The sequence below is a fragment of the Cavia porcellus genome, unplaced genomic scaffold (genome assembly GCF_034190915.1).
Source record: "Cavia porcellus strain 051 isolate PalLab524CR breed Dunkin Hartley unplaced genomic scaffold, mCavPor4.1 scaffold_18, whole genome shotgun sequence".
Classification (NCBI taxonomy): Eukaryota; Metazoa; Chordata; class Mammalia; order Rodentia; family Caviidae; genus Cavia; species Cavia porcellus.
In genome coordinates this window covers 9,162,714-9,190,700 of record NW_026947501.1, presented here as the reverse complement: position 1 = coordinate 9,190,700, position 27,987 = coordinate 9,162,714, and the positions used below count along the sequence as shown (strand labels likewise).

Below are 27,987 nucleotides of genomic sequence, written 5' to 3'. Positions count from 1 at the left end.
TTTCTCCAAAATAGTAAGGGACCATGAGAAATCAATACAGCAGATGCAAGATGAGACAAAGAAAAATAATTTGTTTGATTGGAGTCAATGAACAAGCAGGAGGTAACACTAATGACATTAAAAAATGTTCACAGATGTCATGGCAGAAAACTTACCTGGTAAGAAAAGAGAATTTGACATCCAGATAAGCAAGGCATTAAAGAACTACAAATTGTAATAATAAAAAAAAAATATAGCCAGGCATATCATAGTCAAGATTCCAGAACTTCAACACAAGAATAAAATCCTAAAAGCTGTTAGAGAAAAGAAACAAATCAGCTATAAAGAAAAACCCATCAGAATCACAGCTGACTTCTCAGCACAAACTCTCAAGTTAAGGGCTTGGAGTAGAATAATCCAAGTTCTAGAGCAAAACAACTTTCAACTCATATTGAGGTACCCCACAAAACTATCTTTCAAAATTGATGGAGAAATAAGATATTTCCATGACAAAGAACATCTCAGGAAATTTATGAGCACCAAACCTGCACTCCAAAATGTTCTGAAGGACACTCTAAAAAGAGATAATAAGGACTACAGCTCCATCATCCACAACAGAAGGAATCTACCAGGAAAGGCAAACAATTGGAGGGAAAAAAAGAAGGAGCCAACAACAGGAAAAGAATATGACAAGGATGTGTCACTACATATCAGTTACAACCATCAGTGTTAATGGTCACCAATCAAAAGACACAGACACTGGCAAACGGAATGTAACAAACAGGCAAGAAGGGTGTACAACATGATTAAGTGGGACTTACCCCACAGATGCAGGTGCAATATATGTAAATCTATAAATGTAATACGCCATATTAACAGAGCCAACGACAAAAATCATATAATCATCTCAATAGATGCAGAAAAAGCTTTGGACAAAGTCTAGCACCCATTCATGATAAAAACCCTACAAAAAACCTGGAATACACTGTCTTTATCTCAATCTGGTCAAAGCCATCTACAATAAACCAACAGCCAACATCATACTAGATGTTGGAAAAAAACTGAAAGCTTTCTAACATCAGGAATAAGACAAGGATATCCACTGTCTCCACTGCTACTCAACATAGTCCTGGAAACTTCAGCAGGAGCAATTAGACAAGAGAAAGAAATAAAAGGAATAAAGACAGGAAAGGAAGAAGTTAAACTATTGTTATTTCCAGGTGACATGAGATTTAGATGATCCCAAAAACTCTACCAAAAGACTTCTAGATTTAAAAGCAGATTTACTGATGTAGTTGGTTACAAAGTCAACACTGAAAAATCAATAACCTTCCTGTATACCAATAGCAAGCTTGCTGAGAGAGAAATCAGGGAAACAATACCTTTCACAATCGCATCCAAAAAATGAGATACCTAGGAATGAATCTAACAAAAGATGTAAAAGACCTCTGCATTGAAAACGACAGTACTCTGAAAAAGGAGACTGAAGAGGATATGAGAAAATGGAGAGATGTCTTGTGCTCTTCAGAAGGAAGAACCAAAAAAGTAAAAATGGCCATCCTTCCAAAACTTTTTTAGAGGTTCAATGCAATCCCAATCAAAATTCCCATAGTATATTTCATAGAATTAGAACAGACAATCCTAAAATTCATCTGGAACCAGAAGAGACCTAGAATAGCAAATGCAATCCCGGGCAAGAAAAACAAGACAGGGTGCATCACAATCCCTGACTTGAAATTATATTATGAAGCTGCTGTGATAAAAAGTATGGTACTAGGAAAAAACAGAACCAAAGATCAAGGGAACAGATCAGAACATGCAGAAACTGCACACACACTAAGTACCTTATCTTTGACAAAAGTGCCAAATACATTCACTGGAAGAAAGATAACCTCTTTAATAATTGGAATAACTGGCTTTACACATGCTGAAGATTAAAACTGGACCCTTATCTTTCACCATGCAGTAAGCTAAAATCAGAATGGATCAAGGATCTTATTATTAAAACAGAAACATTAAATCTGCTGGAAGATAGAGTAGGTAAAACTCTTGAAGACATTGGTGTAGGCAAAGACTTTATGAGCAAAACCCATATTGCACAGGAACTATCACAAAGAATCAACAACTGAGATCTCATCCTATTGAAAAGGTTTCACATAGCAAGAGAAACCACTAGCAGAGTGAAGAGACACTATGTGGGAGAAAATGATTGCTAGCTGTTTCGCAGAAAAAGTTTACTATCCAGAACATATAGTGAACTAAAAAAAAAAAAAATTCAGTCCTGCCAGATTTAAAGGTCCAATCTAAATATTGGCATCTGAGATGAAAACATCCTTCTCAGATGAAGAAATACAAACAGCAAATAAATATGTGAAAGTTTAACCTTACTGTTCGAGTGATGTAAATTAAAACATCAGTGAGATTCTACCTGACCCCAAAAAGAATGGTTATTATGAAGAAATCAACCAACAATAAATGCTGGAGGGGCTGTGGGGAAAAAGGAACTCTTTTCCACTGTTGGTGGAGTGCAGACTGTTGCAACCACTGTAGAAATCGGTGTGGAGATTCCTGATAAATGGGACTAGAGATCCCATTCGACCCAGCTATTACCTTTCTGGGTATCTTCCCCAAAGAATTAAAAACATCATACCAGAGCGATATATGTGCACCCAAGTTTATGTCAGCACAATTTTAATAGCTAGATGTGGAAATAACCTAAATGCCTGCCACTGAGGAAAGGAAAAGAAGATGTGGTTATTTTATACAACAGAGCACTACTCAGCCATAAAAGACAAACTGGGACTTTTATAGGAAAATGGATGCAACTTGAGACTATACTTGTAAATTAAATCAGATATGTGTAAACATTGTATTGTCTCACTAGTGTGACAAGCAAAACAAACACAATATATGTACATGTAATGTATACATATGTTCATAACAGTAATTAAGATGGTTATTCCAGTGATTTATCTGAGTTCATGAAGAGAAAGATTTGTGCTGATAGTTTGGACAATTGAATACAGATGTTCTGTGCTCTCGGTGAATGATTTGGGGATGATAATGCACAATGTATGTACCACTGTTGCTTCCTGATTGATGTATTTTGAAATGTTAAAAAATTTTTTGAATTATGTTTTCTCTCTTTGAAGTAAAGTGCATTTGAAAAAAACTTTTTTAATATAATGAAACTAAACAAACAGTAGGGTAATTTAAAGGTCTGGAGCAATTAAGACTGTTAGTGGATAGGCTGGCCCAAATAGTCAACATTTCTGCCCCTTCCAGAGCCAGACTGACATCCCTGAACTCAACTAGTGGCCAGCGCTCATGGAGAAAAGCTCTAAATACCTGCCCATTTCCAAGCCAGCCTTCAGCTCCCAGACATGGGATAGGTAAAACATTCACCCTGAGAGTGAAAATAGAGTAAAATAGAGAGTAACAGAGAAACAGAGAACATAGAGAGTAAACATAGAGAACATAGAGAAAATAGAGAGTAAAATAGATTCAGCATCTGAATCTATTTAGCATAACCTGTAGCATAACCTGTCAATGTATAACGTATGCTGTTAATCATGGGTCGCTCAATATTCTTAGCAAGTGAAGTAATTGGGGTATTTTCTGTGTAGGAATATATTTCATATGAATAGAAAATATTTGCTTTGTGGCTCAACTTAGTGAAATTCATGAACTCTGTGGCATACTGAATAATTAAACAATGATAGAGAGATGTCAGTTTCAGACAAAAAACATACAGAAAACAGTACATGCTAAAAACCAGTAAGGAATATCTTAGTATAAACCAGTTAATATAAACACTGAAAATTTACACATTTTTGGTGCTTAATACTTTATGTAAATCTGAAGACAAGACTGTAAGGATTATGTATTATCTTGATACATCTAGATGAGAAGATTTAAAGCAGCCAAAAAGTTTAAGATGGGAGGGTGAGGCAGGATCACAGTGGGCTACAAGTGAGTTTCAAGACCAGCATGACCCACATAGGAGACCCTATGGGACTCCTGAAAACCTCAAAACCAAAAAAAAACCTATAAAAAAAGTTTAAGGAAAAATATTCATTACTTTTAACACAATCACTTCCAGTTTCAGATAGTAAAGAGAAAGGCTCTTGTCCTAGTTCATACAGCTGCTTTGTTATATACAAATATGCAACCAACTAGCCCTTAAAAATGGCAGTGCTACGTGACAGCAGATGCAAATAAAGCAGGGAGGGAAGCTGTAAGATTATACAGCTATTTACAAACTTCAAGACCAGTGATAATGTCTCTTACTGCTTATTTTTTGCATGGAGACCTTGCACTTTTTGCCAATTCATAGAAAAGCATTTCTAGATGTTTTTCAAATGTAAAGTGTAAAAAAGGGAAAATTTTTCCCTGTAAATCTTTCAATGTGTCCATCTTTCATTATTTTGCATTACTAAATAAAATTAAAAATGAAATTTCAAAACAAGATTGTTAGGCGTATGAAACACAGGATATAGCACACATTAATATTGGAATTCTCTTCCATAATGTCTTTTTAGTCAGCAAATACTATTGCCACAGAAAGAAAACTGCATGACAATTAGATAGCAATCTCTACAAAGACTAGATTTAATTATCCTCATAAGAAGGTAGACAATTTTCAGAGTCACACATAACCTTGATCTTTAAAATCAAACACAGATGCAAGGATAAAAAGCTTTATACACTTATGTGCTCATTTCCAAATGTGCTCCCTGGAAAAAAAAAAGAGGACGGATTAAAGTAACCTCATTTGAGCCTCATAAGGTTGTATCTGACTTGTAACAAAAACTTACATAGCTATTTGATTTATTTATTTTTGATCGGTATTGGGTATTTGATCGGTATTTGATCACGACCATGCGCTTGCAAGGCAGGTGCTTTTGCCGCTGAGCTACATCCCCATCCCTTATAGGTATTTAATATATTTCATGGCATTAATACAAAGATAAACCTGACTTTACAGAGAAATGTTTACACAAATAAATGAGAATTCACTAAACCACAATGAAACACAGGAGCAGAGAAACAAACCAAGATTAAATATAGCATACACAAAAACTAAAGAACAAAACCAAACCTAACATTTGGAAAAAATGAGTCATGTGGTAATGGAGACATCCTTAATTTGATAATTTTTTTTTTTAAATGGGGGAGACGAGAGTTGCAAGAGACCAAACCCATGGCCTGTGCCCTTAAAGCCATGCTACTATGGAGCCATATTCTCAGCCTTTGATTTGGTAAGTCTTGTCTTGACATCACGGTAACACTTACTAAGGTTTCAATACAACAGTAACAGCAGTAAATTAATCTCTCAACTAGAACGACTGTAGGTAATTGGGATATGACTTTTTAAATTTTTGCTTTTTCCAGGACTTGAGTTTGAAATACATAAATTAATGTAAATAAATATTAAGTATTATAAGAGCACAATATTTACTGCCTGCAGTACCTACACGTTAGCAAGACTTTTCAGTAGTGTACTTCCCCCAAACAGAACTTTCATTCACGTAGGTTTATGTTTTTCACTGTATGAAAATTAATTAGTCTTATATTCTGGGATCTTATTTAGTGATAGTATACAGAATATTTTTTACTGATGGTCAACACTTCTAGGAAAACAGCTATGAAGGGAGTAAGATTCCCCTGGGCCACGCATTTGTCCGTGTCTACAAAACACAGGAAAAATGTACAGGAGTGTGAATGGGATCCACAACAGCTGTGCAGGAAGGGTGGTGTGTGACACGGTTCGGGGAGAGCTGCAGTGAACACATTTAGAGTAAGTCTGCCCGAAGTGATTCTAAGGCGTTCTCCACAGGGGTGGAGTCTTGGGAAGCAAGGTGTAGTGGTGCGACAGGATTACAAAGACAGCAAGTGTCACTGGATCCCTAAAGCTTATTAGGAAGGAACAGCTGCATAAGGCGCTGCAAGAATGAATGAAAGGCAGGGGCAATGTGAGCACTTGCAGGAGAGTGAGCAGAGAAACCCGAAGGAAGGGGCTGAACTCCCAGTGCTACGAAGAGGGCCATGGCTGACGGGTGCGCGACGGCACTGACCAGAGAGAACTCGGTGCCGGGCCAGTTGACTCGGAAAGGGACATCATCGCTGAGCGGGGGGAGCGCGCGGCCGCCGCCGGACGCCTCCAGGAGGCCGCAGAGGACCAGGAACACCGGCCCCCCGGGTACCAGACTCCGCACGCCGCCGCCTCCTTCCTCCATCCTCCGCTGCCGCTTTCCCCAGCCGCTGCTACAGCTGCCTCTGCACAAAGAGGAGACCAGGAGGAGGAGGAGGAGAAGGAGGAGGAGGAGGAGGCGGCGGCGGGACTACAAAGCAACCCAGGTGCCCGGGACCCAACCGCCGCCACGTCTCCTTCCGGAGAGCCCGGCAACACCGCCCCACCCCCGTGGCCCTTGGCCACAGCTTCCGGAGCAGGCGGCCTGTAAACATCCGGGACCACTGGGACCCCCTGCACATTTCTTCCGGGGCAGGTGGCAGATAAACTTCCGCCCTCATACACCTTGGCCTCCAGCTACCACTTCCGGGGCAGGCGGTCTGTAAACATCCGGGGAAGAAGCAGCGCTTGCTCCTGTTCTGTTTTCCATCACCGCGGCTTAGCGGTGGGACTCAAATGTGGCGTGGCTTTCCTGGACGCGATTCCCAGAGGCTTAGGTCTTGGACCAGATCTTTCTTCTGAGAAGCGGCAGGGCCTCAGGGCGAGCGGGTGAGTCCAGTGCTTGGCGCCACGCAACTCCCCGTGAGTGCGGAGAGCGCGGGAGGAAGAGTGAGAGACTCCCATGCGGGTCCAGAGGCTGGGGAACGAAGGCGACGGAGGGGAGCGGAAGGAGCGGCGTGCCGAAGTTCTGCTCACCGCTGCTTCTCCTCCGCTTTGTGCGCTTTGCGTTTTTGGCCAGAAACGTGTCTCCGTCTCCTGCCGATGCGCTATTCGTCTCAGTTTTCGTAGCTTCTGACCTCCACCGCGCGTTCGGTGATCCGGCCGAGGAAACGTGCGGTCCCCGGGCAAAGGACGGGCAGCAGGACTTCCCAGCCTCGCGAGCGGCCTCCTCGCATGTAAGTGGAGGGCTGCGTTTAAGCAAGCGGAGAAGTTTCCTTTTGTTAGAGTCAAGCCAGGCGAATGAATGTGAAGTTAGGAATTTAAGTCACGTTTGACTACGTTTTGAATGGAGACAAAAAGTTCGCCCCCCCCCCTTTAAAAATTGATCGTTTAAGTCTTCAGTATATGAGATTGTGCGTTATTGATCATAAAACGCTTTCCATGCGGGACCTGGGAAGTTGGCTTTAGACTGCTGGTTCTTCTCCAAATGTGACCGAAGCGAAAAGGAAGAGTGGATTTTTTTCATTTTTATACGTAACTACCCCATACTAGGAATTGAGCACCGTTCCCTCACACTAAGGCTACGTTGCTAGCCCATTTTATTTTTCATTTGACATTCTTGCTGAGTTGCTCAGATTGGGCTCCGACTTGTGAGTCTCCTATTTTAACCATCTAGTGGGCTGGGATTACAGGCGTGCACCGGGATGCCTGGCTTTTATAAATTTTCTTTTAAAGTAAATGATTCACAGTATCAAAAGAAAGTACTTCTAGAAATGAGATATTGGCCATTAGCTTATTTAGCATTTCTTACTGTTTAATGTATTGGTGAGATTGACAAAATCACAAATAAATGGGCTCTGTTCTCTGTGTTTCATAGGTCACCAAAGAAGATTGTACAGATAATTGCAAACTAGTGGGGTAATAAGTAGCTAAAGTTTATTGAGCATTTATTTATGTTGGGTACAACTACTTTGTGTTATGTCCTTTTCTAAGGTGGGTATCTATAGATTATACAGTTAGAGAGGTTTTAGGGTGGAGCGCAAAGAAATTGTTCTGGAATTTTATGGTTGGTCAAAAAGGACTCCCAGGAAAGAAACAAAACAAGCAAGCAAGCAAACGAACAAACAAGAAAAGGGCTTCCAGAAGAAGTAATGCTAAAATTTGAATTTTAAGGATTCATAGGAGTTTATTAGGTAGGTAGAGAAATGCACTTTAAGCATAATTCTAAATGACCCATTAGGGCTTTTTGGTCTAGCAGGCACGACGGGATAGGCTCAGAAATAGGAAATTGGTACTACAGAGGAAGAAAAGGTGAGTTCAGAAAAGACTATGTCTTGCAAAAATGTTTGAGCTTTATCTGGTGGGTCAGAACTTCTTGAAGTGGAAGACGTTTTGCATTGGAATCACCTGAGATCCTGTTTTATTTTTGTAGTTGAAAGTACATGTAGGTTAATTACAAATGGATAAAATAGTTAAATGAGCAAAAAAATGATAGAGTTTGCTCTTTTTTTTGAGACAGGCTCTCACTATGGAGTCCAGGCTAGTCTTGAACTTATGTAGCCTAAACTGGCCTCAAACTTGGAGTGATACTTCTGTAAGATACTTACCGAGAATTTGTATCTATGCATAATATATCTTAATTTTTATCCCATTTCCTTCTCCCTTCAACCTATCTTCACTTCCTTATTTTCAAAAGCTGTTTCCTTTATTTTTCTCTTCAGTTGTCATTTTCTTAAGAAAATAATTGAATAGTCTTAGTGTTTAGAAAGGGAACTTTATTAAAAACATGAAGGGAAAGAGACATACAGTATTTGACTGATACAAATGAAAAAAAATTTTATGGCTATTTTAACCATAGGGCTGCAGTGGAGTTGTGTTCAAATAAGGATAGCACTTGTTGACAAAATAATTTCTTTTGCTAGTAAATGCCACAAAGAACTAGCGTTCTAAAAAGAGACCACCCATAGGATGTGTTGCTTTTGGTGGGTCAGGGTAGACTTGTGAGGAAATAACACACTTAGCTTTTTGTTTGGGGTGTGATAGTTATTGTAAACCCAAATATCGAGTTCAGTCATCCAAATATTGAAATCATCTTTCTAGTTTTCCTCTCAATCCAAAAAATTATATTTGCAGTCCCATTGAGATGTTTTTTGGAATCCCAGCTAGTCAATTCCAATCTACCACCACCAACGTAACCCACGGCGAGAGTAAGGACACCAAGACATATTCCAAGTTAAGAGCAGCCAAGGGGTCCTAAGTCCATTTCCCAGGAGGACATGTGGACAAAGGCCTTGATCCTAGGCCTCTCCCAGCATTTATTATTTTGTGAAGAAAGGGGGGGCCCCTCAGGGATGAGTAATAGTGAGGATGTCCGGGATTATTGAGTCACTTGAGCTGGCTGGCCAGGTGCAAGAGTGGCATCTCTGTAATTTGCAGAGATAAAGATATGCAGAAGGATCAATTTACACACAATTAAGGTAGCAGTGTAATTGTTCTGGGGGGCTATCACTGTGGTTTGTGATAGCAAACTCTTGTGCCTCATAGCCTCTTATCCTGAGGCTCATACCCAGTTGACATTCCCGGAGCTGTTTGCTCTAACATCTCACCAGCCCCATCTTGTATGTAGAAAGTACCATGTGAGGAAACACAACTGTCTAATGGCTATGGATTTTGCGTATTAGCACCTGGCTAGCCTTATTTGCAATGCTTAGAGCCAATTGAAGAGAGAAGGAAATACCCTAACCAGCCTTTCACATATCAGTGTAAGGAAATGAGTCTCCAGGTAATCAAAGTCACAGTAATTGTTTTGGATCCAAAGGGAGTTACTGGAGTTGTCTCTCAGGTCTGTAATGGCTGCAACATTATTAGCACCTGGGCTAGCTTTGTTTGCCATGCTCAGAGTTAATTGAAGAGAAGGAAATACCCCAGCCACCTTTTTACATCAGTATAAGGAAATGAGTCTTCAAATATTCAAAGTCACAGTAATTGTTTTAGATTCAAAGGGAGACACTGGAGTTGTCTCCCACAATAGTGGCCATTGACCCTAGGCCTCCCCAGCCCTTTGTATTTTTTTTTTTTTATTTTGAGGCAGGGTTTCCTTACATTGCCCTGATTGGCTTTGAGGATGGTATTACCTCATCTTCTACAATGCTTAAATTACAGGCATGTCCCTCTTGTGTTCTAGGAGATCCTACTATAAAGAGGCTGTTGGGCTTCACTTGCCTGGGACAACTTTTTGACTCTTACCTTGCAGAAAAGCCTTACAGGATGAGTCACTGAGAGGTATGAGCAACTTTATGAGGCAGAAGCAAAGAAGTACACACTCCAAAGGAAAGAGTGTGGTACTTGAGGGATGAAGTGTGCTATAGCCTGGATTTGGAGGTATTTATTAGTCTTGGAGTATCCTGAAGACAGATAATATAGGATGTTTATCTTTTGAGTTATTTATCATTTACTTAGTGTTTATCACATTAGTGATTAGTGAACTAAAGCAAAAACTTTTAAGTTTAGTTAAAATGCAAACTGTTTGCATGTGTTTGAAGTTTAGTGGTATGGTTCCCAGTTTATAATGTAACCTGTTTCCTTGAGGGTGGAAGTCTCTTTGTGGATTTATAATAGCTTTTTAAAAAGCCACAAAAATACAATTTACAGGCTTACTAGTATCTTTAAGACTTGGGAATTTAGGAATGGTGAGCCTTGGAGAAAAAACAGACCTAGAGTTGAAAATGCATTGTAACTTTGGATACTTTTATGTTGTGCAGTTGCATTTTCTTAATTAAAATTTCCTTGTCTCTATTTCACCTTTTTTTCTCTTTTATGTCAGAGAGTGTTGTAGAAATCTCCAGTTTGAGGCCCTGAGGTGGGGTTGAGATTGTTGTGTTGGGAGATACCAAGGCCAGTGTGATTGGAATGTGAGAAACGTGAGGAAATGAAGTTTGAGAGGCACAAGAGAACAAGGGGACAAAGCCTTATAGTCAGGCAGAGGTGTGGCTTTGTGAGGATCACTGTGACTGTTGCTTGGAAACTTGAGTATAGGGGGCATTATATTCTGCAAGCTGAAATCTTTTTTTTTTTTTTTTTTGGTCTTTTTCCTTTTTCTTGGTACCGGGGATCGAACTCACGACTGCCTGCTTGCAAGGCAGGCGCTTATGCCGCTGAGCTAAATCCCCAGCCCCCGTATGCTGAAATCTTAACCCCAGAGGGACTTTATTTGGACATAGGGTGTTTGCAAATGTAATTCCTGTTGAGATGAGGTCATACTGAATCAGGGAAGGCCTTATCCAATATGTGACGTCTTTAGGATGAGAGAAATTTGGACAAGACATGGAGGGAAGAAGATAGTCCTGCCTCAGGAGGAGGCAGATTGGAGAAGTCCATCTGCCAGCCAAGGAACACTTAAGGATTGCCAGCAACCCCTGCAGGTAGAAGATAAGAGAGGTTTTAATGAAAATAAGGAAAGAGGTGCTGGGGATTTAGCTCAGCAGTGTAACTGCCTGCGTGGTGGGCATGAGATCGTGAGTTTGGTCCCAGGACCCACCCTGCAAAAAAAGAAGGAAAGAGAAGCATCATTGTGTATCTGAACAGTGAAGAATTAAATGGACTTGAGAAGGTGTGTTCAGTCAAACTTGGGAGAATTTAGGAAATAGATACTAATGATATAGAAGTATTAAAAAAATTTTTTTTTATTATTTTGAAGGTAGTAAAATACAACAAGACAAGATTGAGACCAATTGAGACAGTGCAGTGAAATTGTTACAGAACTTCACAGCAGGTTCCGGGATAACAGCAATAGGTACCATAGTTTATCTTGTTATCTTCACAATAGTTGTTCTTTCAATCAGGTATTGCAAAATCAAATGAAATACAGAACATTATAGAACTTATCAAAACAATATGAATAGAGCAATACCATTAATTAGAACAAAGCAAAACAGTGATAGAATATTTGCCTTTAAAGAGATGGTAGAAGGAAATCTTCCTTATTTGCTATATTGCATATGGTCAACTTCCTGAGAGATGCTCAGATCTCTGGCTCCCATTTGTTAATGGTGGGAGGGGGAAGGATGAGATTTTTGATGCACTAGTAGGCTCACGGCCACTTACCAGGGAGGCGAGCTGGTTGCTTAGTTTCCCAGTGCCCCAAGTTCCAATGTGGTGTGGATCTGGGGAGACGCTGGTGGTTCTCCCCCTGGGGCGGCCACAGCTTGCCTGAGCCATATCTGCTTCCCAGGGAGGCCAGCTGGTTGCTTGGTTTCCTAGCGCCCCAAGTTCCAACATGGCGTGGATCTTGGGAGACCGGTAGGCACAAAGCGAAAGTATTGTTAGAAAGGTACTGTATAGATAAAATATTGTGGACCTTTAGAGGAGGGGGTTATTATCTGCAGCAGGGGTGATAGGTAAGAGTTGAAATCAATCAAATAGTTCTGGTGTTTGTGTATGACCTTTAGCAGAGAGAATTTGGATTTATAGAACCACATCCCAGAGTATTCAGCATGCAAGGCAAGCTATATCCCCAGCCATTCTTTATTTTTATGTTGAGACAGGGTCTTGCTGAGCTGCTCAGGATGGCCTTGAACTTTTGATCTTCCTGCCTCAGCTTCTTAAATAGTGGGATTACAGAGACAGCTGGTTTTGACTTGGCCATTACGTATAAATATTTCAGTTCTGTTTTCAATTCTCCAATCTGATCCTGCTTTTTGTATCTGTTGTCTTTGAACTTTGTCAGCAGGAATGTCTTTTGCTTGACTTGTCTTCTGCATGTGTGCATGTGTGTTTATTCTGGACAGCAGTTTTTTTCTTCACCAGATTAATCCTGAGTACAATTCCATTTGCATTTTCTCTTCCAAAATTAATGAATACATTTCACTGGGATTTCAATAGAAAGTAGAGGAAATGCATGTGCTTTAGTTTTTCTTAGAGAGTGGGTAACAGGTATTTTTTGGATATATCACTGACATTAAAAGAACTGGGCAAAGTGTAGTTTTGTTTAAAAATTAAAAAGTACATCATGGCTGTAGGTTATAGGTATTTACATGACGCATTATTCTCTCATTCTGTTTTTAGGAAAAACTCACTGAGGTTAAAATCTGCTAGTGGAGGTATGAAATGATATAACTGCCATCTCTTTTTAATTAAAAGTTTTAATTCCTTTTTTTTTTTTTGTTTTTTGTTTTTGTTTTCAGTGCTTAGTACAGTGCCTGACATATTGTAAGATTCAGTTAATGGTATTTCTTTTTTTTAATCACCTGGTGAAATGGCAGCAAGTTAACATATATAAAGCATGTAGAATATTTGTGTATACTAAGTGTTACTTAAGTGTGAACTGTTATTCTTTGACCCAAGAACCCTTATTCTTCCTGAGGCTTTCTCCGATCTTCCTCGTTTGAATTAAACTGGGCTATCTGTATTTTTCTGATGTTTCTGTCACAGGCTTTGTATAAACAATACTGACTTGTAGTGGGTGTGGTGACACATACCTGTAATCCCAGCACTTAGAAGGTTGAGGCAGGGAGGTCATTGTGAGTTCCAGGCCAAGCTGGGCTATATAGTAAGATGCCGTTTCAAAAAAACGTTTTTTTAAAAAAAATTTATTTTGTATGCAATGGGTAGGCATTTTTTTATTATGGACCAAACTAGTTCCATATTGTAGGGAAGATAGTTTTTTTCTTTTTGGTGTTGGGGATCAAACTCATGACCTGCGTTTGCCAAGCAGGCACTTATGCCTCTGAGCTAAACACCTGGCCCAGGGAGATAGTTTTGAATGCTGCTGAGAGAATACTGCAAAAAGGAAGAGATTGGAGACAAAATGTAAGAAACTCGTGTTCTTGCATTATAAAGATTATAAAGCACTTATTTTATAGTCTTCTTTACCAACCTAGCTGTTAAAGGAGGTTCTTATTTTAGTCGAGAATCTTAGAGCATGTAAACTTTTACTTTCACTTAACCTTTTAAACTGTGTCATGGGGAGGCTTTCAGGCTTCTTTGTTTTAATTTTTTTTTTAATTTTAAAAAGGGTAAAATTAAACAACAAACATCATAAGAAAACAATTTAAGAAACACAGATTTCAAAGCAAGGTCACCAGAGATCTTCACTGTGTTATCATACTGTCTCTTGTCTTCTTCCAACTAGCTGTCCATATCTTCACACACAGTGAATACATACCGAATGCTATAATACTAAGCTGATCATCGTAATAGGATGATGAAGGCATTTTAGGTCGTCCAGACCAGACAATAGGAAAGTCAACAATGGCTGCCATAATGTCTCTCGTTCTCTTTGAAATAGCTGTCTATATCTTTATGTATGTTGAAGTTAAGCAAAAGAAAATAGACTAATATCACTCTGACAGAGAATAATAGTATAGCTAGATAATAGTATAGCTAGATATCATAATACTACAGAATTAGCACTGGATATCTTAATGTCACTTCTTCAAAGTATCTGTTCATTACATCGTGCATTATATAATCAAGTCTCGCAAACTGTTTACAAGTTGTACACATGCGTGAATCTGTACATATACCTATCTTTTCTGTATGATAGATCACAAGATGCCATAACAAATTTCTAGAAAAACATGACATGAAAAAGACATAAAACTACAATACTAGGTAATCTATATAGTTACTATGATGTCTCTTGTTATTTTCAATAGAATTGTCTATATCATGTATAATATAATTGAACATAGCACTAAATAGCAATATTAATAAAAACACAACATTGGAGACATTGTAGGACTTCAAAAGCAGTTAATAATCAAGCCAGAATGGGTGTCCTATTGCATCTTGTCATCTTCAGAGTATTTGCCTCTATTGTTAGACTTGATACTATCAAGCATACTAAATTTGAATAAAATCAGTCAAAACAAAGCAGCGATCTAACAAACCAGATTCAAATAAGATCAGTCATAATAAGACAGTGTAAGTAATACAGGACTTCAGTTTAATAGGAAATTAAGGATAGTTATTGTAGTATATCCTGCGTTTTTTGGGTCAGCTGTCTGCTCTCAAATCTAGTATGAGTAGATAGACTGGAAAAGAATAAAAATCTAACTAAATAGGGATAAGACTAATGTGACTTTTAAATCCTGATGCACTATTAACAATGTCCTCTGCTTTATTTTTGTAGACAGTTCTTCCCCTTTCCCTTTCTCAGGGTGCTTTGTGCATTTTGGGTTTTATTAACTCCGTTAGTTTTTAGATTAGGGAGGCAACCCATTATCTACCTAAGTGGTGCTGAACCTTTTAGTCCTGAGCTTGATCATGAGCTGTATTCCTTTACCTCCTAACGCGTCAAGGTTTTCCTTTCTTATAGCTGAGTAGTTCTCCGTTGCACAGAAGTGTCATGACTTTCCAATCTATCTGCAACTGTTGAACGAGCTGTTCCTATTTCTCTCTGAATCCTTGTTATATAGAGCATCATTTTCTCATCTTTGACTTTCAGTTCATTAACCCTCTTTCAGGTTGATTATATTTCCTATTCAGAGCATCTCGATGGACCCTATCTCCTGATCTACTCTGCTTATTTCTTTTTGTTAATGTATCAAGGCCATCTATGTTAGAGATTATAGCCAACTTTTTCTGCCTCATCTCTGCTATGCTATTTTTCTTCTATTGATTGTTTACTTATCTCCTTCATTCCACTGTCTGCCCTGTTCATTGAGGCCTTTCTGCCACTGTTGCTGGAATCCTGGTATTTTTTTTCTCTCTCTCTTGCATGTCCTTCAGTATTTTTTGTAGGGTTGCATTGGTGGTCAGGAACTCCCCTATTTGTCATGGAAGCATCTTGTTTCTCCATTAATTTTTTTTTTATTTTATTTAAGGAGAAAAAGAAAAAAAAAAGGGTACAAGTTATACAGAATTTCACAGAGAATAAACGGAATCACTAGTTAGTACTATCAAGCAAAGCAGAATAGGGGAAAATCAGTCAAAACAAGATGGTGAGGGTAATACAGGGTTTCAAATCAAGTTAATAGTAAATCAAAGTGGGTTGCTATAATGTATCCTGCTATTTTTTATTTATTTTTTCCTTAATTAAAAAGATTAAAAATAAAGAAAGGAGATTGAAATAAAAGAAGACATAACAAACAGCGCAGATCAAAGTATAACCATTTAAGCAAAATAGTGTTTCACCACAAGATAATCCCAACATAAAAGTAGTTACCATAGTGTCTCTTTCCTTGAAATCTTTGAGTATAATTTCGTATACTGTAGCATCAAACATATCAAGACAATGTAAAACCATTCAAGAGAATGACAGTATTACAGGGTATTTAGAACCAACTATCAGAAAATGAACAATGGTTTCTGTATAATCTCCTTGTATATAAAAGTTTTTGCTTATATTATCACATATAATAAAATCCAGTAAGATACAACCTGTTAAGACCAATGGAGACAGAAGAATAAAAGCTTGATGGGACTTCAAAACAAGATGATATTAAATCAGCACCAGCTCTTATGATGTCTTGTTTTCTCCAAAATAGCTGTTCCTACCATTCAATCTTCTCTGCTCTCCATTAATTTTGAGAGACAATTTTTTAGGGTACATCAATTTGGGTTGGAGGTTATTTTCTTTCAGGGCTTGGAATACTTCACTCCAAGAACTTAGGATTTCAGTGGCCGCAATGTCAGTGTGACCGTGAATGGTCCAACTGCAAGGCATGTCTAGCACAGTGCAGGACCTGCCCCAGTAAGAGCATCTGCTTCCAGCCTTTCATCTACATTTTTCCTTCCTTTTTTTTTCTTCCCGTTCTCTCAGTTTCTTCCTGGTTTGTGAGAATCTCTTTCCTTTTGTCTGGTCTTCTCCATGGTGTTAAATTCTAGCATCTGAGTTGTTTTTCTCAGAGAAGCTCTCTACCCTACTCCCTATCAAGCCAGCATCTTCGGCTCAGGCTTCTTTACTAAGTTTCTTTTTAACTTTTGTTAAAAAGTTTTCCAGATAAAATAAATTTACCTGTTTGAGCATTAAAAGGTTCATGAATGGAACATCACTCAAAGAGGTTCAGAGAGCTTTGATTTAGCAATTGAACCCCTATAGGTTTAACATGGAAACAAAATAAAGGAATTATTTTACTGCCTGTAGCTAGGCTTTTTTTTTTTTTTTTAAAGACAGGGTCTCTCTAGATAGTTCAAGCTGACCTTGAACTCACTATGTACTCAGGCTAGTCTTTCCTGGCACTCTTCCTACCTCAGTCTCCCAAATGCTGGGAATGCAGGTGTGTGACTAAAGGTGTGTGACTAAACTAAGTATTCTTTTCAGCATTTTTTTTGTGGTACTGAGGATTGAACTCATGACCTCATGCTTGCCAGGCAAGTACTTACACTGCAGAGCTACATCCTTGGCCTGCTAACCATTTATCTTCCTTAAGCATAATCCCATGTAAAGTATAGAGGATAGTTGTTGATTTCTGATAGGTTTTGACAGTTTATGATTAGGCGGAAATATTTAGAAGCCATACATCTTAGAAGGGGTGAAAAGGAACTAAAACAACTGTATAGAAAAAAAAAATAATGTGATTAAAAAATGAGTAAAAGACCTGAGTAGATTTTCTAAAAAGTAGACAACACATGGTCAGAAGGTATATTAAAAAATGGTTAATGTTACTAACCACAGAAAAGCAAGTTAAGATCCTAATGAAGTACAACTTTGTGCCTGTCATTATGGCTATTATAAAAATGACAAACTAGGGACAGTGGTACAAACCAGTAATCCTAGCACTTTGGGAGGCCGAGGTAGGAAGATCACAAGTTTGAGGTCAGCCTGGGTACTGTTGAACCTGTTTCAAAATAAAACATAAAAAAGGCCAGGGTATATTCCTCCTTGCCAGCTTAAAGTGTGTGCAGCCAGTTCTATCCCACGGTGCAGCCTTGGTGTGTTGCTTGGAGCTGGTAGGACCCCGCCCAGTGTCCTCCATAAACAAAGGCCCTCGTTGAGACCTGACCAGTGACTCCCGAGGGGCCCAGAGCCACCTGCACTTTGCCTTGTGAGCTGAAAGTGTGTGTAAAGTGATCTCTATCCCACGGTGCAACATTGGCATGTTGCTCCGAGCCTAGTAGGGCCCTGCCTAGTGTTCTCTATCACCAGAGGACCCCTGGGAAGGTCCCTCCTGGCCTAGTTGGGTTCTGTCCAGTGACCCCTGAGTGGCCTGGAGCTGCTGTTGTTCCACCTTGTGAGTTGAAAGTGCGTGCAGCAATTTCTACCCAGCTTTGCAGCTGTAGAATACCATTCAGAGCCTGGTAGGGCTCTGGCCAACATCCTCCATTACCAGAGGATCGCAGGAAGGTCTCTCTTGGCCTAGTTGGGTCCTCCCCAGTGACTCTGATGGGCTGGGAGTGAACATGAGTGGCTGGGAGCCATATGGTAAGGCTTGTCTAATGAACTCCACTCAACTGGGGAAACTCCCTGCTGTAGGGATAGATATTCTCAACTCAAGAAACAACTGAGACCTTGCCTTCAGCTTCCCTAAGGGAATATAGGAAAATGATAAAAACAAAGAACAAAATGCAATCTCAAATCTCCATCCCATCCCAAGCAAGCCTAGGAGACATGGATACAAAAGAAAATGTGGGGCTGGGGATTTAGCTCAGCGGCCTAAGCACCTGCCTTGGAAGCAGGTGGTTGTGAGTTCGATCTGGTATTGATAAAAATGAAAAAGACCAAAAAAAAAAAAAAAAAAAAAAATGTAAGCCATACACTTGAAACTCCGGAAACGACAGTGAGTGAAGTAAAGAAACAACTCCAGAAAGCTATAAAAGAACTCAGATCAGAAATTATCTCCCAGGTAAAAGAAGAAATGATAAATATAATGAAAGAAATGCTGAACACATCTAAAAAAGACATAGTTAAAAAATTAGAGGAACACTGCAAAAAGATGGAAACCTTGAATTAATAATATAAGAAATAGAATGCATGAAACAGATTCAAAGAGATAAGCAGAAAGTAAAAAATTCCACCAGAAGTTGGCAAAACTGCCTCAATGAAAGGGAAGATAGACTTTCATTGCAGCTAGTGAACAGGAACGAAAAGATCTTTTAAAAATAACAGGGAATCAGGATGTAACAGTTCAACAGCTGCAAGATGATGCAAAGTAAAACAACATGATTGATAGATACAAATGAAAAAAGTTACAACACAAATGATATCAGAAGACTATTTACGGAAGCTATATCCGAAAATTTCCCAAATATTGGAATGGAAACGGACATACACATAAGTGAAGCATAGAGAACTCCAAATAGCCATGACCAAAATAAATGTACACCCAGACATATAATAACGTTCCAGAAATTCAGCATGAGAACAGAGTATTAAAAGCTGTTAGAAGAGACAGATCACCTATAAAGGGAAGCCTATCAAAATCACAGCAGACTTCTCAACACAAACAATGAAGTTAAGAAGAGCATAAAGTGAAGTATTTCAGATCCTAAAGGAAAACAACTTCCAACCCAGACTGATGTACCCTGCAAAACTGTCCTTCAAAATTGATGGAGGAATAAGATACTTTTGTGACAAAGAACAGCTGAAGAACTTCATGACCACTAAACCAACCCTGCAAAGCATACTGAAAGGCATTCTACATAGATACAGGAAAAAAACCACAAAGCAAGGCAAAGAAACCAAGGGGAAAGGTAAAGAACAAACAGTAGAAAGATAACATGACAAAAATAAACCAGTGTATATCAGTTATAACTATTAATGTAAATACCTCAATTCACCAATTAAAAGAAACAGACTGGCAGAATGGACCAAGAAACAACATCCAACCATATACTGTATACAGGAAACCCATTTAACCAAAAGGCAACTCATAGACTGAAGGTCAAAGAATGGAAAACAATAATTCATGCAACACAAACAGAAAAAAAAAAAAAAAAGCATGGAGAGCTATTCTGTTCGCAGACATTGTGAGCTTCAAACCAAGAATGATCTAAAGAGATAAAGAAGGTCACTACCTACTAGATAGGGGGAAAGTTCAAGAGGAAGTGATAACAGTTTTAAATATGTGTGTTAATAGAAGTGGAAACTCAAATAAGCAATAACATAATGGGAGACCTTAACAGGCAATTGATACAGAGACGGATCAGTTAGACAGAAAATCAGCAAAGAAATAACAGAACTGAATCACACCTGTGAACAAATGGACTTAGTGCACGTGTACAGTGTTCCATCCAATGACATCAGAATATACATTTTCATCAGCACATGGGACATTCCCTAAAATAGATCATATACTAGCTCACAGAACATCCTTAAGTAAATGCAAAAGAACTGAAATTATCCCATGCATATTATCTGATCATAGTGCCATGAAACTAGAAATTAATGACTAAAGAAACTGCAAAAACACATGGAAATTAAATAATACATTCCAGAGCAATCAGTTCGTCACAGAGGAAATTAAAGAAGAAGTTAAACAGTATCTCCAAGCAAATGAAAATGCAAATACAACTTAACTGGAACTTGTGGGATGCAATGAAATCAGTCTTAAGAGGAAAATCTATCGCAGTGAATTCCCACATCAGGTGAAAAGAATGAACACAAATAACCTGATGCTACACCTCAAACATCTAGAAAAAGAACAAATCAAGCCCAAAGCCAGAAGGGCGGAAAGCATAAAAATCAGAGTGGAAATCAGTGCAGTAGAGATTAAGAAAACAATAGAATGGATCAATGAATCTACGAGTTGGTACTTTGAAAGAATAAATCAAACTGATAAGCCCCTAGGCCACCTTATAAAAAAAGGAAAGAAAAAAAATGCAAATTCATGCAATAAGGTATGGAAAGGGTAAAATCACTACAGACTATTGAAATATAGAAGATCATCAGTACAACTTTGAAAACCTCTACCCTCATAAATTTGATAACAGAGAAGAAATGGACAGATTTCTAGAAACATACGAAGTACCAAAGGTGGCTCAAGAAGATGTAAAACTGCTGAATACCCCAATTTCAATTAATGAAACTGAAAATGCAATTAAATCCTTAGCAACAAGAAAAACCTAAATCTTGATGGATTCACTGCAAATTCTACAAGAAATTCAAGGACGACTTGATGCTGACATTCCTCAAACTCTTCAATGAAATTGAAAGGGAAGCACTTCTCCGTAACTCATTCCTGAAAGCAAGTATTACTTTAATACCAAAATCAGAGAAAGACAACCAAAAAAGAGAACTACAGTCCAATCTCCTAATGAACATAGATGCAAAAATTCTCAATAAAATTTTGGCAAACAGAATGCAGCAAATCATCGAGAAGATTATACACCATGACTAAGTGGGATTCATCCCAGGAATGCAGGGATGGTTCAACATATGCAAATCAATAAATGTAACCCACCATATCAATAGAGCCAAAAATAAGGATCACATGTTTATTTCTATAGATACAGAAAGCTTTTGATAAGGTCCAACACTCACTCATGATAAGAATCCTATAGAAAATCGGAATAGATATTCTATACTCAATCTGATAAAAGCCGTCTATGAGAAACCAACAGCTAGCATCATATTAAGTGTCCAGAAACTGAAAGCTTTGCCTCGAAAATCAGGAATAAGATAAGGATGTCCATTATCATCACTCCTATTCAATATAGTGCTGGAAATACTAACCATAGCAATTAGACATGAGAGAGAAGTCATAAGAGGAGGGATTGGAAAAGAATTTAAATTATTATTTGCAGATGACATGATACTCTATATAGAAGACCCCCAACACTCCATTGAAAAACTCCATAGTAGATTCAGTAATGTAGCTGGATAAAAAGCCGACACTCAAAAATCATTCCTATACAAAAACAAAATCACTGAGAGAAATAAGAAAAGTCACACCACTCACAATAGCATCCAAAAAATTGAAATACTTAGTCAATCTAACAAAAGAAGTAAAAGATTTGTTTAGGGAAAACTATAATACCTTGAAGAAAGAAATTGAAGAGGATCTCAGAAAATGGAAAGACATTCCTTGTTCATTGATAGGAAGAACAGATATTGTGAAAATGGCCATTTTCTCAAAACTGGTATACAAATTTAATGCAGTTCCCATCAGAATAGCACTAGCGTTCCTCACAAATTATTCCTAAAATTGATCTGGAACCCAAAAATTCTAGAATAGGAAAGGCGGTTTTGGGCTACAAAGGCAAGGCAGGAGGCTTCCCAATCCCTGACTTGAAGTTATACTACAAAGCTATTGTAATAAAATCAGCATGATACTGTAATAAAAACAGACTTGAAGACCAGTGGGACACAGTAGGAGATGGAAGTACAACTGCAAACACACTCAGTCACCTTATTTTTGATAAAGGGGCCAAACACATTCACTGGAAGACAGTCTCTTTAATGGTGCTGTGAAAACTGGCTCTCCATATGCTGAAAACTGAAACTAGATCCATGTCTATCACCATGCATTAAACTAAAATCAAAATGGATCAAAGATGAAATATTAAAACAGAAACTTTAAATCTGCTGGAAGGCAAAGTAAGAAATCGTGAAAACATTAAGGGTAAGCATTGAATTCACGAACAGAAATCATCACATATGGGAAATACTTAGAATCTGGTACTGGGATCTTGTCTTACTGGAAAGTTTTTGCATGTCAAAAGAACTCTCCAACAGAATAAAAGGAAATCTATGAATCTTAAAAATTTCATTGTCAACTATCTCTCACACAGAGGACTTTTGTCTAGAGCATATAAAAAAAATCAGACCCCTGAAGTTGAAAGACTCAATCAAAAAATGGGCATCTGAGATAAATACACAGTTCTCAGATGAAGAAATACAAATGGTAAATACATGAAAAAATGTTCAGCATCATTGGTCATTAGAGAAATGCAAATTAAAACCACATTGAGATTCCATGTCACTCCAGAAAGAATGGCCCAGGATCAAGAAAACTACCAACAACAAATTCTGAAGAGTCCGTGGGGAAAAAAGAACACTTCTACACTGTTGGTGGTAATGTAGACTGGTGCAACCACTGTGGAGGTCAGTCTGGAGGTTCCTCCAAAAGCTGGGATTGGAAGTTCTATTTGACCCAGTTATTCCATTTCTGGGCATATTCCCAGAAGAATTGAAAATATATCATGATTATATATGTATATCCATGTTTATAGCAGCACAATTTGTAACAGCTGAATCTTCGAAACAACCTAAATGCCCATCAAATGCCCGAGGGATGAATAAAAGAGATGTGGTACTTTTATACAATGGAGTGCTACTCAGCTGTAAAGAATGATCACATGGAAATTTTTATAGGTAAGTGGATGCAACTTGAGATCATACTTAGAATTGAAATAAATCAAACTCGTGTAAATACTGTATTGTCTCACTAGTGTAAGAAATGGCAAGAGTACATAAGATATAAAATCAATAAATATTGTGAAAGTGTAAGAATCTGCTGAAAAGGGAAAAATAGTACCTCATGGAAAAGGAGACAAAAAGGAAGGGAAAAGAAAAAATAGCTAAATTTGTATAAACACATTTAAGATAGCTAAGATGATTGCTATAAATTCTATTAGCTCTTAGAACAAAATAGTTAACATTCATAGGATTGGATCAATTTTGCATGTTTGTGTCTGATGATCTGAGGAATTCTTGACAATCATTACTTAAAATAACCTTATTTATGTTCCTACCACCTTGTTTTGAATGCCTATCTCATTGTTTGGGGCTGTTTTGTATTGTTGTTCATTATCTTTTTTTTTTTTTTTTTCTAGTAGTTTTGTTTTTTCCTCTAATGCAGGAAGGATAGATAGCATGTAAAGGCTTATACATGCCTAGAACTTCTCAACAGTTTATGAGAATCAGGTGTATTATGTGTGAAATGAACAGCTACAGTGAAGAAAAAGAGACTTTATGGTATCCATTGCTGATTTCCTATCGTCAGGCTGCAAAATCCAGTAATGCTTTTATTCTTTGTTTACAGTGGGTTTAGTCTGTTTTGTGTTATTTAATTTCAACATACATGATGTTATGGACACCTGTTTGTAGAGAACAAGAGACATTACAGTAGCCATTGTTGATTTTCCTACTGTTTGATTTTGAAGACCTGTAATGCCTTCATTACTGTTTTGATTAGTTTTATATTATTATTTTGTATGAATTTATTGTGTTTGAAGATATAGACAACTATTTGGAAGAAAACAATACATTATGGTAGCCACTGTTGATGTCCTGTTGTCTTGCTTTGAAATCTGTCACTTACATTGTTTTCTTCTGATCTGCTTTGTTCTGTTTTGTTTTACTCTCTTTAAAAAAATCAAAATACAAAAAAAAAAAAAGGCTGGGGCTGGGGATGTAGGTTAATAGTAGACCACCCCTTGGTTCAGTCTCAAGGACTGTCAAACAGACTGACAAACAAACCAACCAAGCAACAAAAGACGTTAAGTATTGATGAGGATATGGAACCAAATGGAGCCCTTTTACACTATTGATAGGATTGTAAAGTATTACTATTATGGAGGGCTGTGTAGAGGCTCTTAAATATTAAAATTACAATTACCATCTGATCAGCAGTTTGCCTCGTATTTGCCCACAAGAGTTGAAATTAGTATGTTGAAGAGATGTGTGTCCTTCCATTTTCATTGCAGCCCATATGCTGATTCAACTTATGTGTCCATCAGCAGATAATGAGTAAAGCGTGTGGTATACCTGTGTAGTGGAATACGCTTCAGCCTTAAAAAAGAACTTCTGCATTTATTACAGTGTAGGTACAACTGGAGATTATTATGTTAAAAGAAGATACACAAGACAAATATTGCCTATTTTCACAAAGAAGTAAACCTTTCCTTTCCCAACTTTGCACATCAGTTATTTTTGTCTCAGCGACTAAGACACCCAGTTTGATGTAAATGGCACTGTGTGGTAATGTAGAAGTTCTGATGTTTTGTTCATTTCCAGGTTTCTGAGTGGATTTCAGATGCTTTAACCACATAAAATGGGGTGAGTGATAGATATGTTATCTTGATTTAATTATTTCACATTGCATGTATTCATTATAAAAGCATTGTTCTGTACCTCACACGATGGATTTTTTTTTTTTTTTTTTTGGTATTGGGGATCAAACTCAGGACCACACGCTTGCCAGGCAGGCACTTAGGCTGCTGAGATAAATCCCTGGCTCCTGAACCTTGTAAGTAATACAACTAGCTTGTCAGTTCATAATAAAAAAAAGAAGCACTTTTATTTTGTTTAACTGTTTACATTGGGGTTGTTTGCTTACTTACACAGCAACCTAAGATGGTGTGCCATCTCAGTCTGAAAATAGCCTCCAAATGCTACAGTTTTTGTAAATTAAAGGCTAAAAATTACCATCGAAAGGCAAACTATACTTTATATGTACACTATGGAAATCCTGTGCATTTTCTTCAGAAACTTATTTTAATATGAATATCCTTTTTTTTTGGGTCTTTTTGAGACAGTTTCATTGTACAGTTCAAGCTGGCCTTGAAATCACTTTATAGCCCAGCCTGGCCTCAAACTTGAAGCAATCCTCCTGCCTCAGTCTCCAGAGTGCTGGGATTATAGGTGTGGACTACCACACCTGACTAATAATATTTAAAGTTTGTTCTATTTTTGTTTTTCTTGTTCTAATTGAATGCGTGCCACATGCAGAGAAGTAATGTGAGCAAAAGTTTTCTGTTTGGGAATGATGAATTTCATTTTTCCACACAAAGTTTCTATGCTTCTGTAGCACAACGGGAGAGGCCTTAATGTATCAGACATGCAGTGTTGTAAAGAGGTTGAGAGAATGAAGATTGAAATCTAAGTAAAAATGGTGATCTCAAACGAAGCCTAAGATTAAATGAGGTTGTACATCTGATAATGAATAAAGAGTTGCAAATGAAAGTATACAATGAAATGTTCTGCCATTTGATGTTAATGACAGTATATTTGATCCCTAGTGTCTGAATATATCAGAGTGGTAAAAATGAAAACACCTTTCCATTGAATCAGGAATTAGATACAAGGCTGCAGTGATTGGGTGGAGCACAGCCATGTAAAATTGGACTGGAGAAGCACGAAGTTAGTAAGGAAGTGGAAGACTACGGTATGGTGGATTGAAAACTAGTGGTCAGCAACATTCAGCTGAACTGAATCAGATGGTGCTGCGTGTGGATGGCCCACCTGAGGATTGTTGCCAACATAAAAAGAGGACCCAGAGAGGAAGAAATGTTGCTGTTGATTGTCCTGTTGCTATGGGTTCTTCTGGAGGAGCTCGTGGAGCTTCTTACCTGGTATGAACTTGGCTGTTCTCATCATCAGAGAGGTCAGGATCTTGTTGTTGCTGAGTGTGGCTGCATTTCACTTAGGGGGATCTCTGGTCCTTATGTTGAGTATTGCTTGCTGTTTCTATAGAGGAAGATGGTGTGCTGCTCAGTCCCCAAGAGAAGTTTCTCACACTGGCCTCCTGATAGGAACTTGGCTGTTGATGTTGTCAGAAGACCTTGGGACCTCATTGTCACTGAGGATGGTTGTGGTACTTTTCAGGGAAGCTCTTGTTGAGTGTTGCTTCCTGGCACCAGTGCAGACCCTGAGCCTACTGGCAAAGACCTTTCACAGACTTTCTAGCTTCCACTGCTGACCTTAGGGCCTTTCCAGTGTGGATCTATGAAACAGACTCACATGAATCATTATTGTGGGCTCTAGACCACAAGCTGGACTCATAGTAGGCATTGTCATGGGCTTTAGGTCTTCAGCTGAACTCATGAGGACACTGCTATGTGATCTAGGCCCTCAGCTGGATTTTTTTGGGTCTTTAGTTTGTGGACAGATTTCCTGCACGTCTTGTATTTAACTCTTTGGGTGACAATTAGAAATTAGTTCTAAGATGATAGCAAGTAATCTATTAACCTGTGATAGCTGTTTTTTTTTGTAGTTCTGAATTACTTGTACCCTTATACTGTTTTGTTTTGTTCTGCTTTTTTTCTCTTTTTCCTTTTAAATAAAATATAAAAAAAAAGAAATTAGTTCTGTACATTATGTGTCCTGTATTGTCCTGTTCTCCTTGCAAACTGTGACTACAACAGACATTTAAAACATTGAAGGATCAGAAAGCTAGAAGAGCTAGAATAGCTAGAATAGAATGGAAAACATAAGGCCCTGAATTTGATTCCCAGAAAAAAAAGAAAAAGGAAAAGAAAAAGAAAAAACCTGGAATAAACAAAATGGTAGGCTGAAGTGATGTTTTCTCATGTTATAGAGATTGTGTTTGGCCCAACCATGTATGAAGAGGAGATTTAATATGATTAAATAGAACAAAAGGAAACTGATAGTAAAGTATAATATTTTACAAGTGTAAAATTAATGTTAAGAATGCAAAAGTCATTTTTATTATATAAATTTGACATGGATGTATAATGTTAGTAGTCTTTTTGGTGGAGTTAAATTCTTTGACAGATTAGCCACATTATTAAAAATTATGTCACTGTTTTTGAGTTCTTAACATATGCATAGAGTGAATTCAGAATTTTAAGAATACATACAAGTGAATTGTGAAAGCCAGCCATAGTGATGCATTCCTGAAATCCCAGTACTTGGGGAGACCAAGGATCAGTATTACACATACAGAATTCCATGTAGGAATGTTACGCTTACATTGATAGTTACACAATAACTGCTCAGGATAGGGATATATATATTATTTACGAGTATTAAATTAGAACTTTAAAGAATACACCACCCCCCCCCCCCCACACACACATACATGTATTTTTTTTTGTTTGTTTGAGACAGGGTTTCACTGTAGTTGCAGACTGGCCTTCAACTCATTTTGGTTCGCCTGCCTCAGCCTGAGTGCTGGGATTACAGACGTGGGTACCATGCCCGATGAGAATATGTATTGTGGAAAAGAGTAAGTTAATATACTGACTGGAGAAGTTTTGAAAGATACTTGGTAGATCAAATATAGTTCTTAAACTATAGGCAGTTTGTACTCCTTAAGAATCTTTTTTTTTGTCTTTGACAGTTCAGGCTGGCCTTGAACTCACTTTGTAGCCCAGGCTGGCCTTGAACTTACCAGCAATTCTCTTGCCTCAGCTTCATGGGTACAGATATGCATCACCATGCCCAGCTTTCCTTATGAATCTTGAACCCACGGAACTTTGAATGTGTGATAAAAATTAGTATAATATTCACTGGGCGTTTTGTCTGGCAT

General features: G+C 38.1%; 2 protein-coding genes across 29 annotated transcripts in view; one reads left to right on the top strand and one right to left on the bottom strand.

The window, feature by feature from the left end:
* Window positions 1-6,384, bottom strand: part of Erlec1 (endoplasmic reticulum lectin 1) — a 51,610-nt gene extending 45,226 nt beyond the window's left edge. For all 6 annotated transcript variants that reach the window (XM_063229364.1, XM_063229366.1, XM_063229368.1 and 3 more), the window contains exon 1: window positions 6,057-6,384. In XM_063229364.1, the coding sequence (XP_063085434.1) occupies window positions 6,057-6,218 (162 nt within the window). In that variant the 5' untranslated portion in view covers window positions 6,219-6,384. The remainder of the gene's footprint in view (window positions 1-6,056) is intronic.
* A 168-nt stretch (window positions 6,385-6,552) lies between these two features.
* Window positions 6,553-27,987, top strand: part of Asb3 (ankyrin repeat and SOCS box containing 3) — a 126,463-nt gene continuing 105,028 nt past the window's right edge. Inside the window, exons 1-5 of one of the 23 annotated variants that reach the window (XM_063229352.1) lie at window positions 6,557-7,068; window positions 10,017-10,114; window positions 24,732-24,773; window positions 24,902-24,963; window positions 25,788-26,068. Coding sequence is in view for 8 of the 23 variants with exons in the window: in XM_063229342.1 (XP_063085412.1) it covers window positions 24,769-24,773 (5 nt within the window). In the remaining 15 variants the exon portion in view is untranslated. Of the gene's footprint in view, window positions 7,069-10,016; window positions 10,115-11,528; window positions 11,625-24,731; window positions 24,774-24,901; window positions 24,964-24,996; window positions 26,069-27,987 lie in introns of those variants that run through there. The other 22 variants (XM_063229348.1, XM_063229342.1, XM_063229350.1 and 19 more) reach the window with 22 other exon arrangements.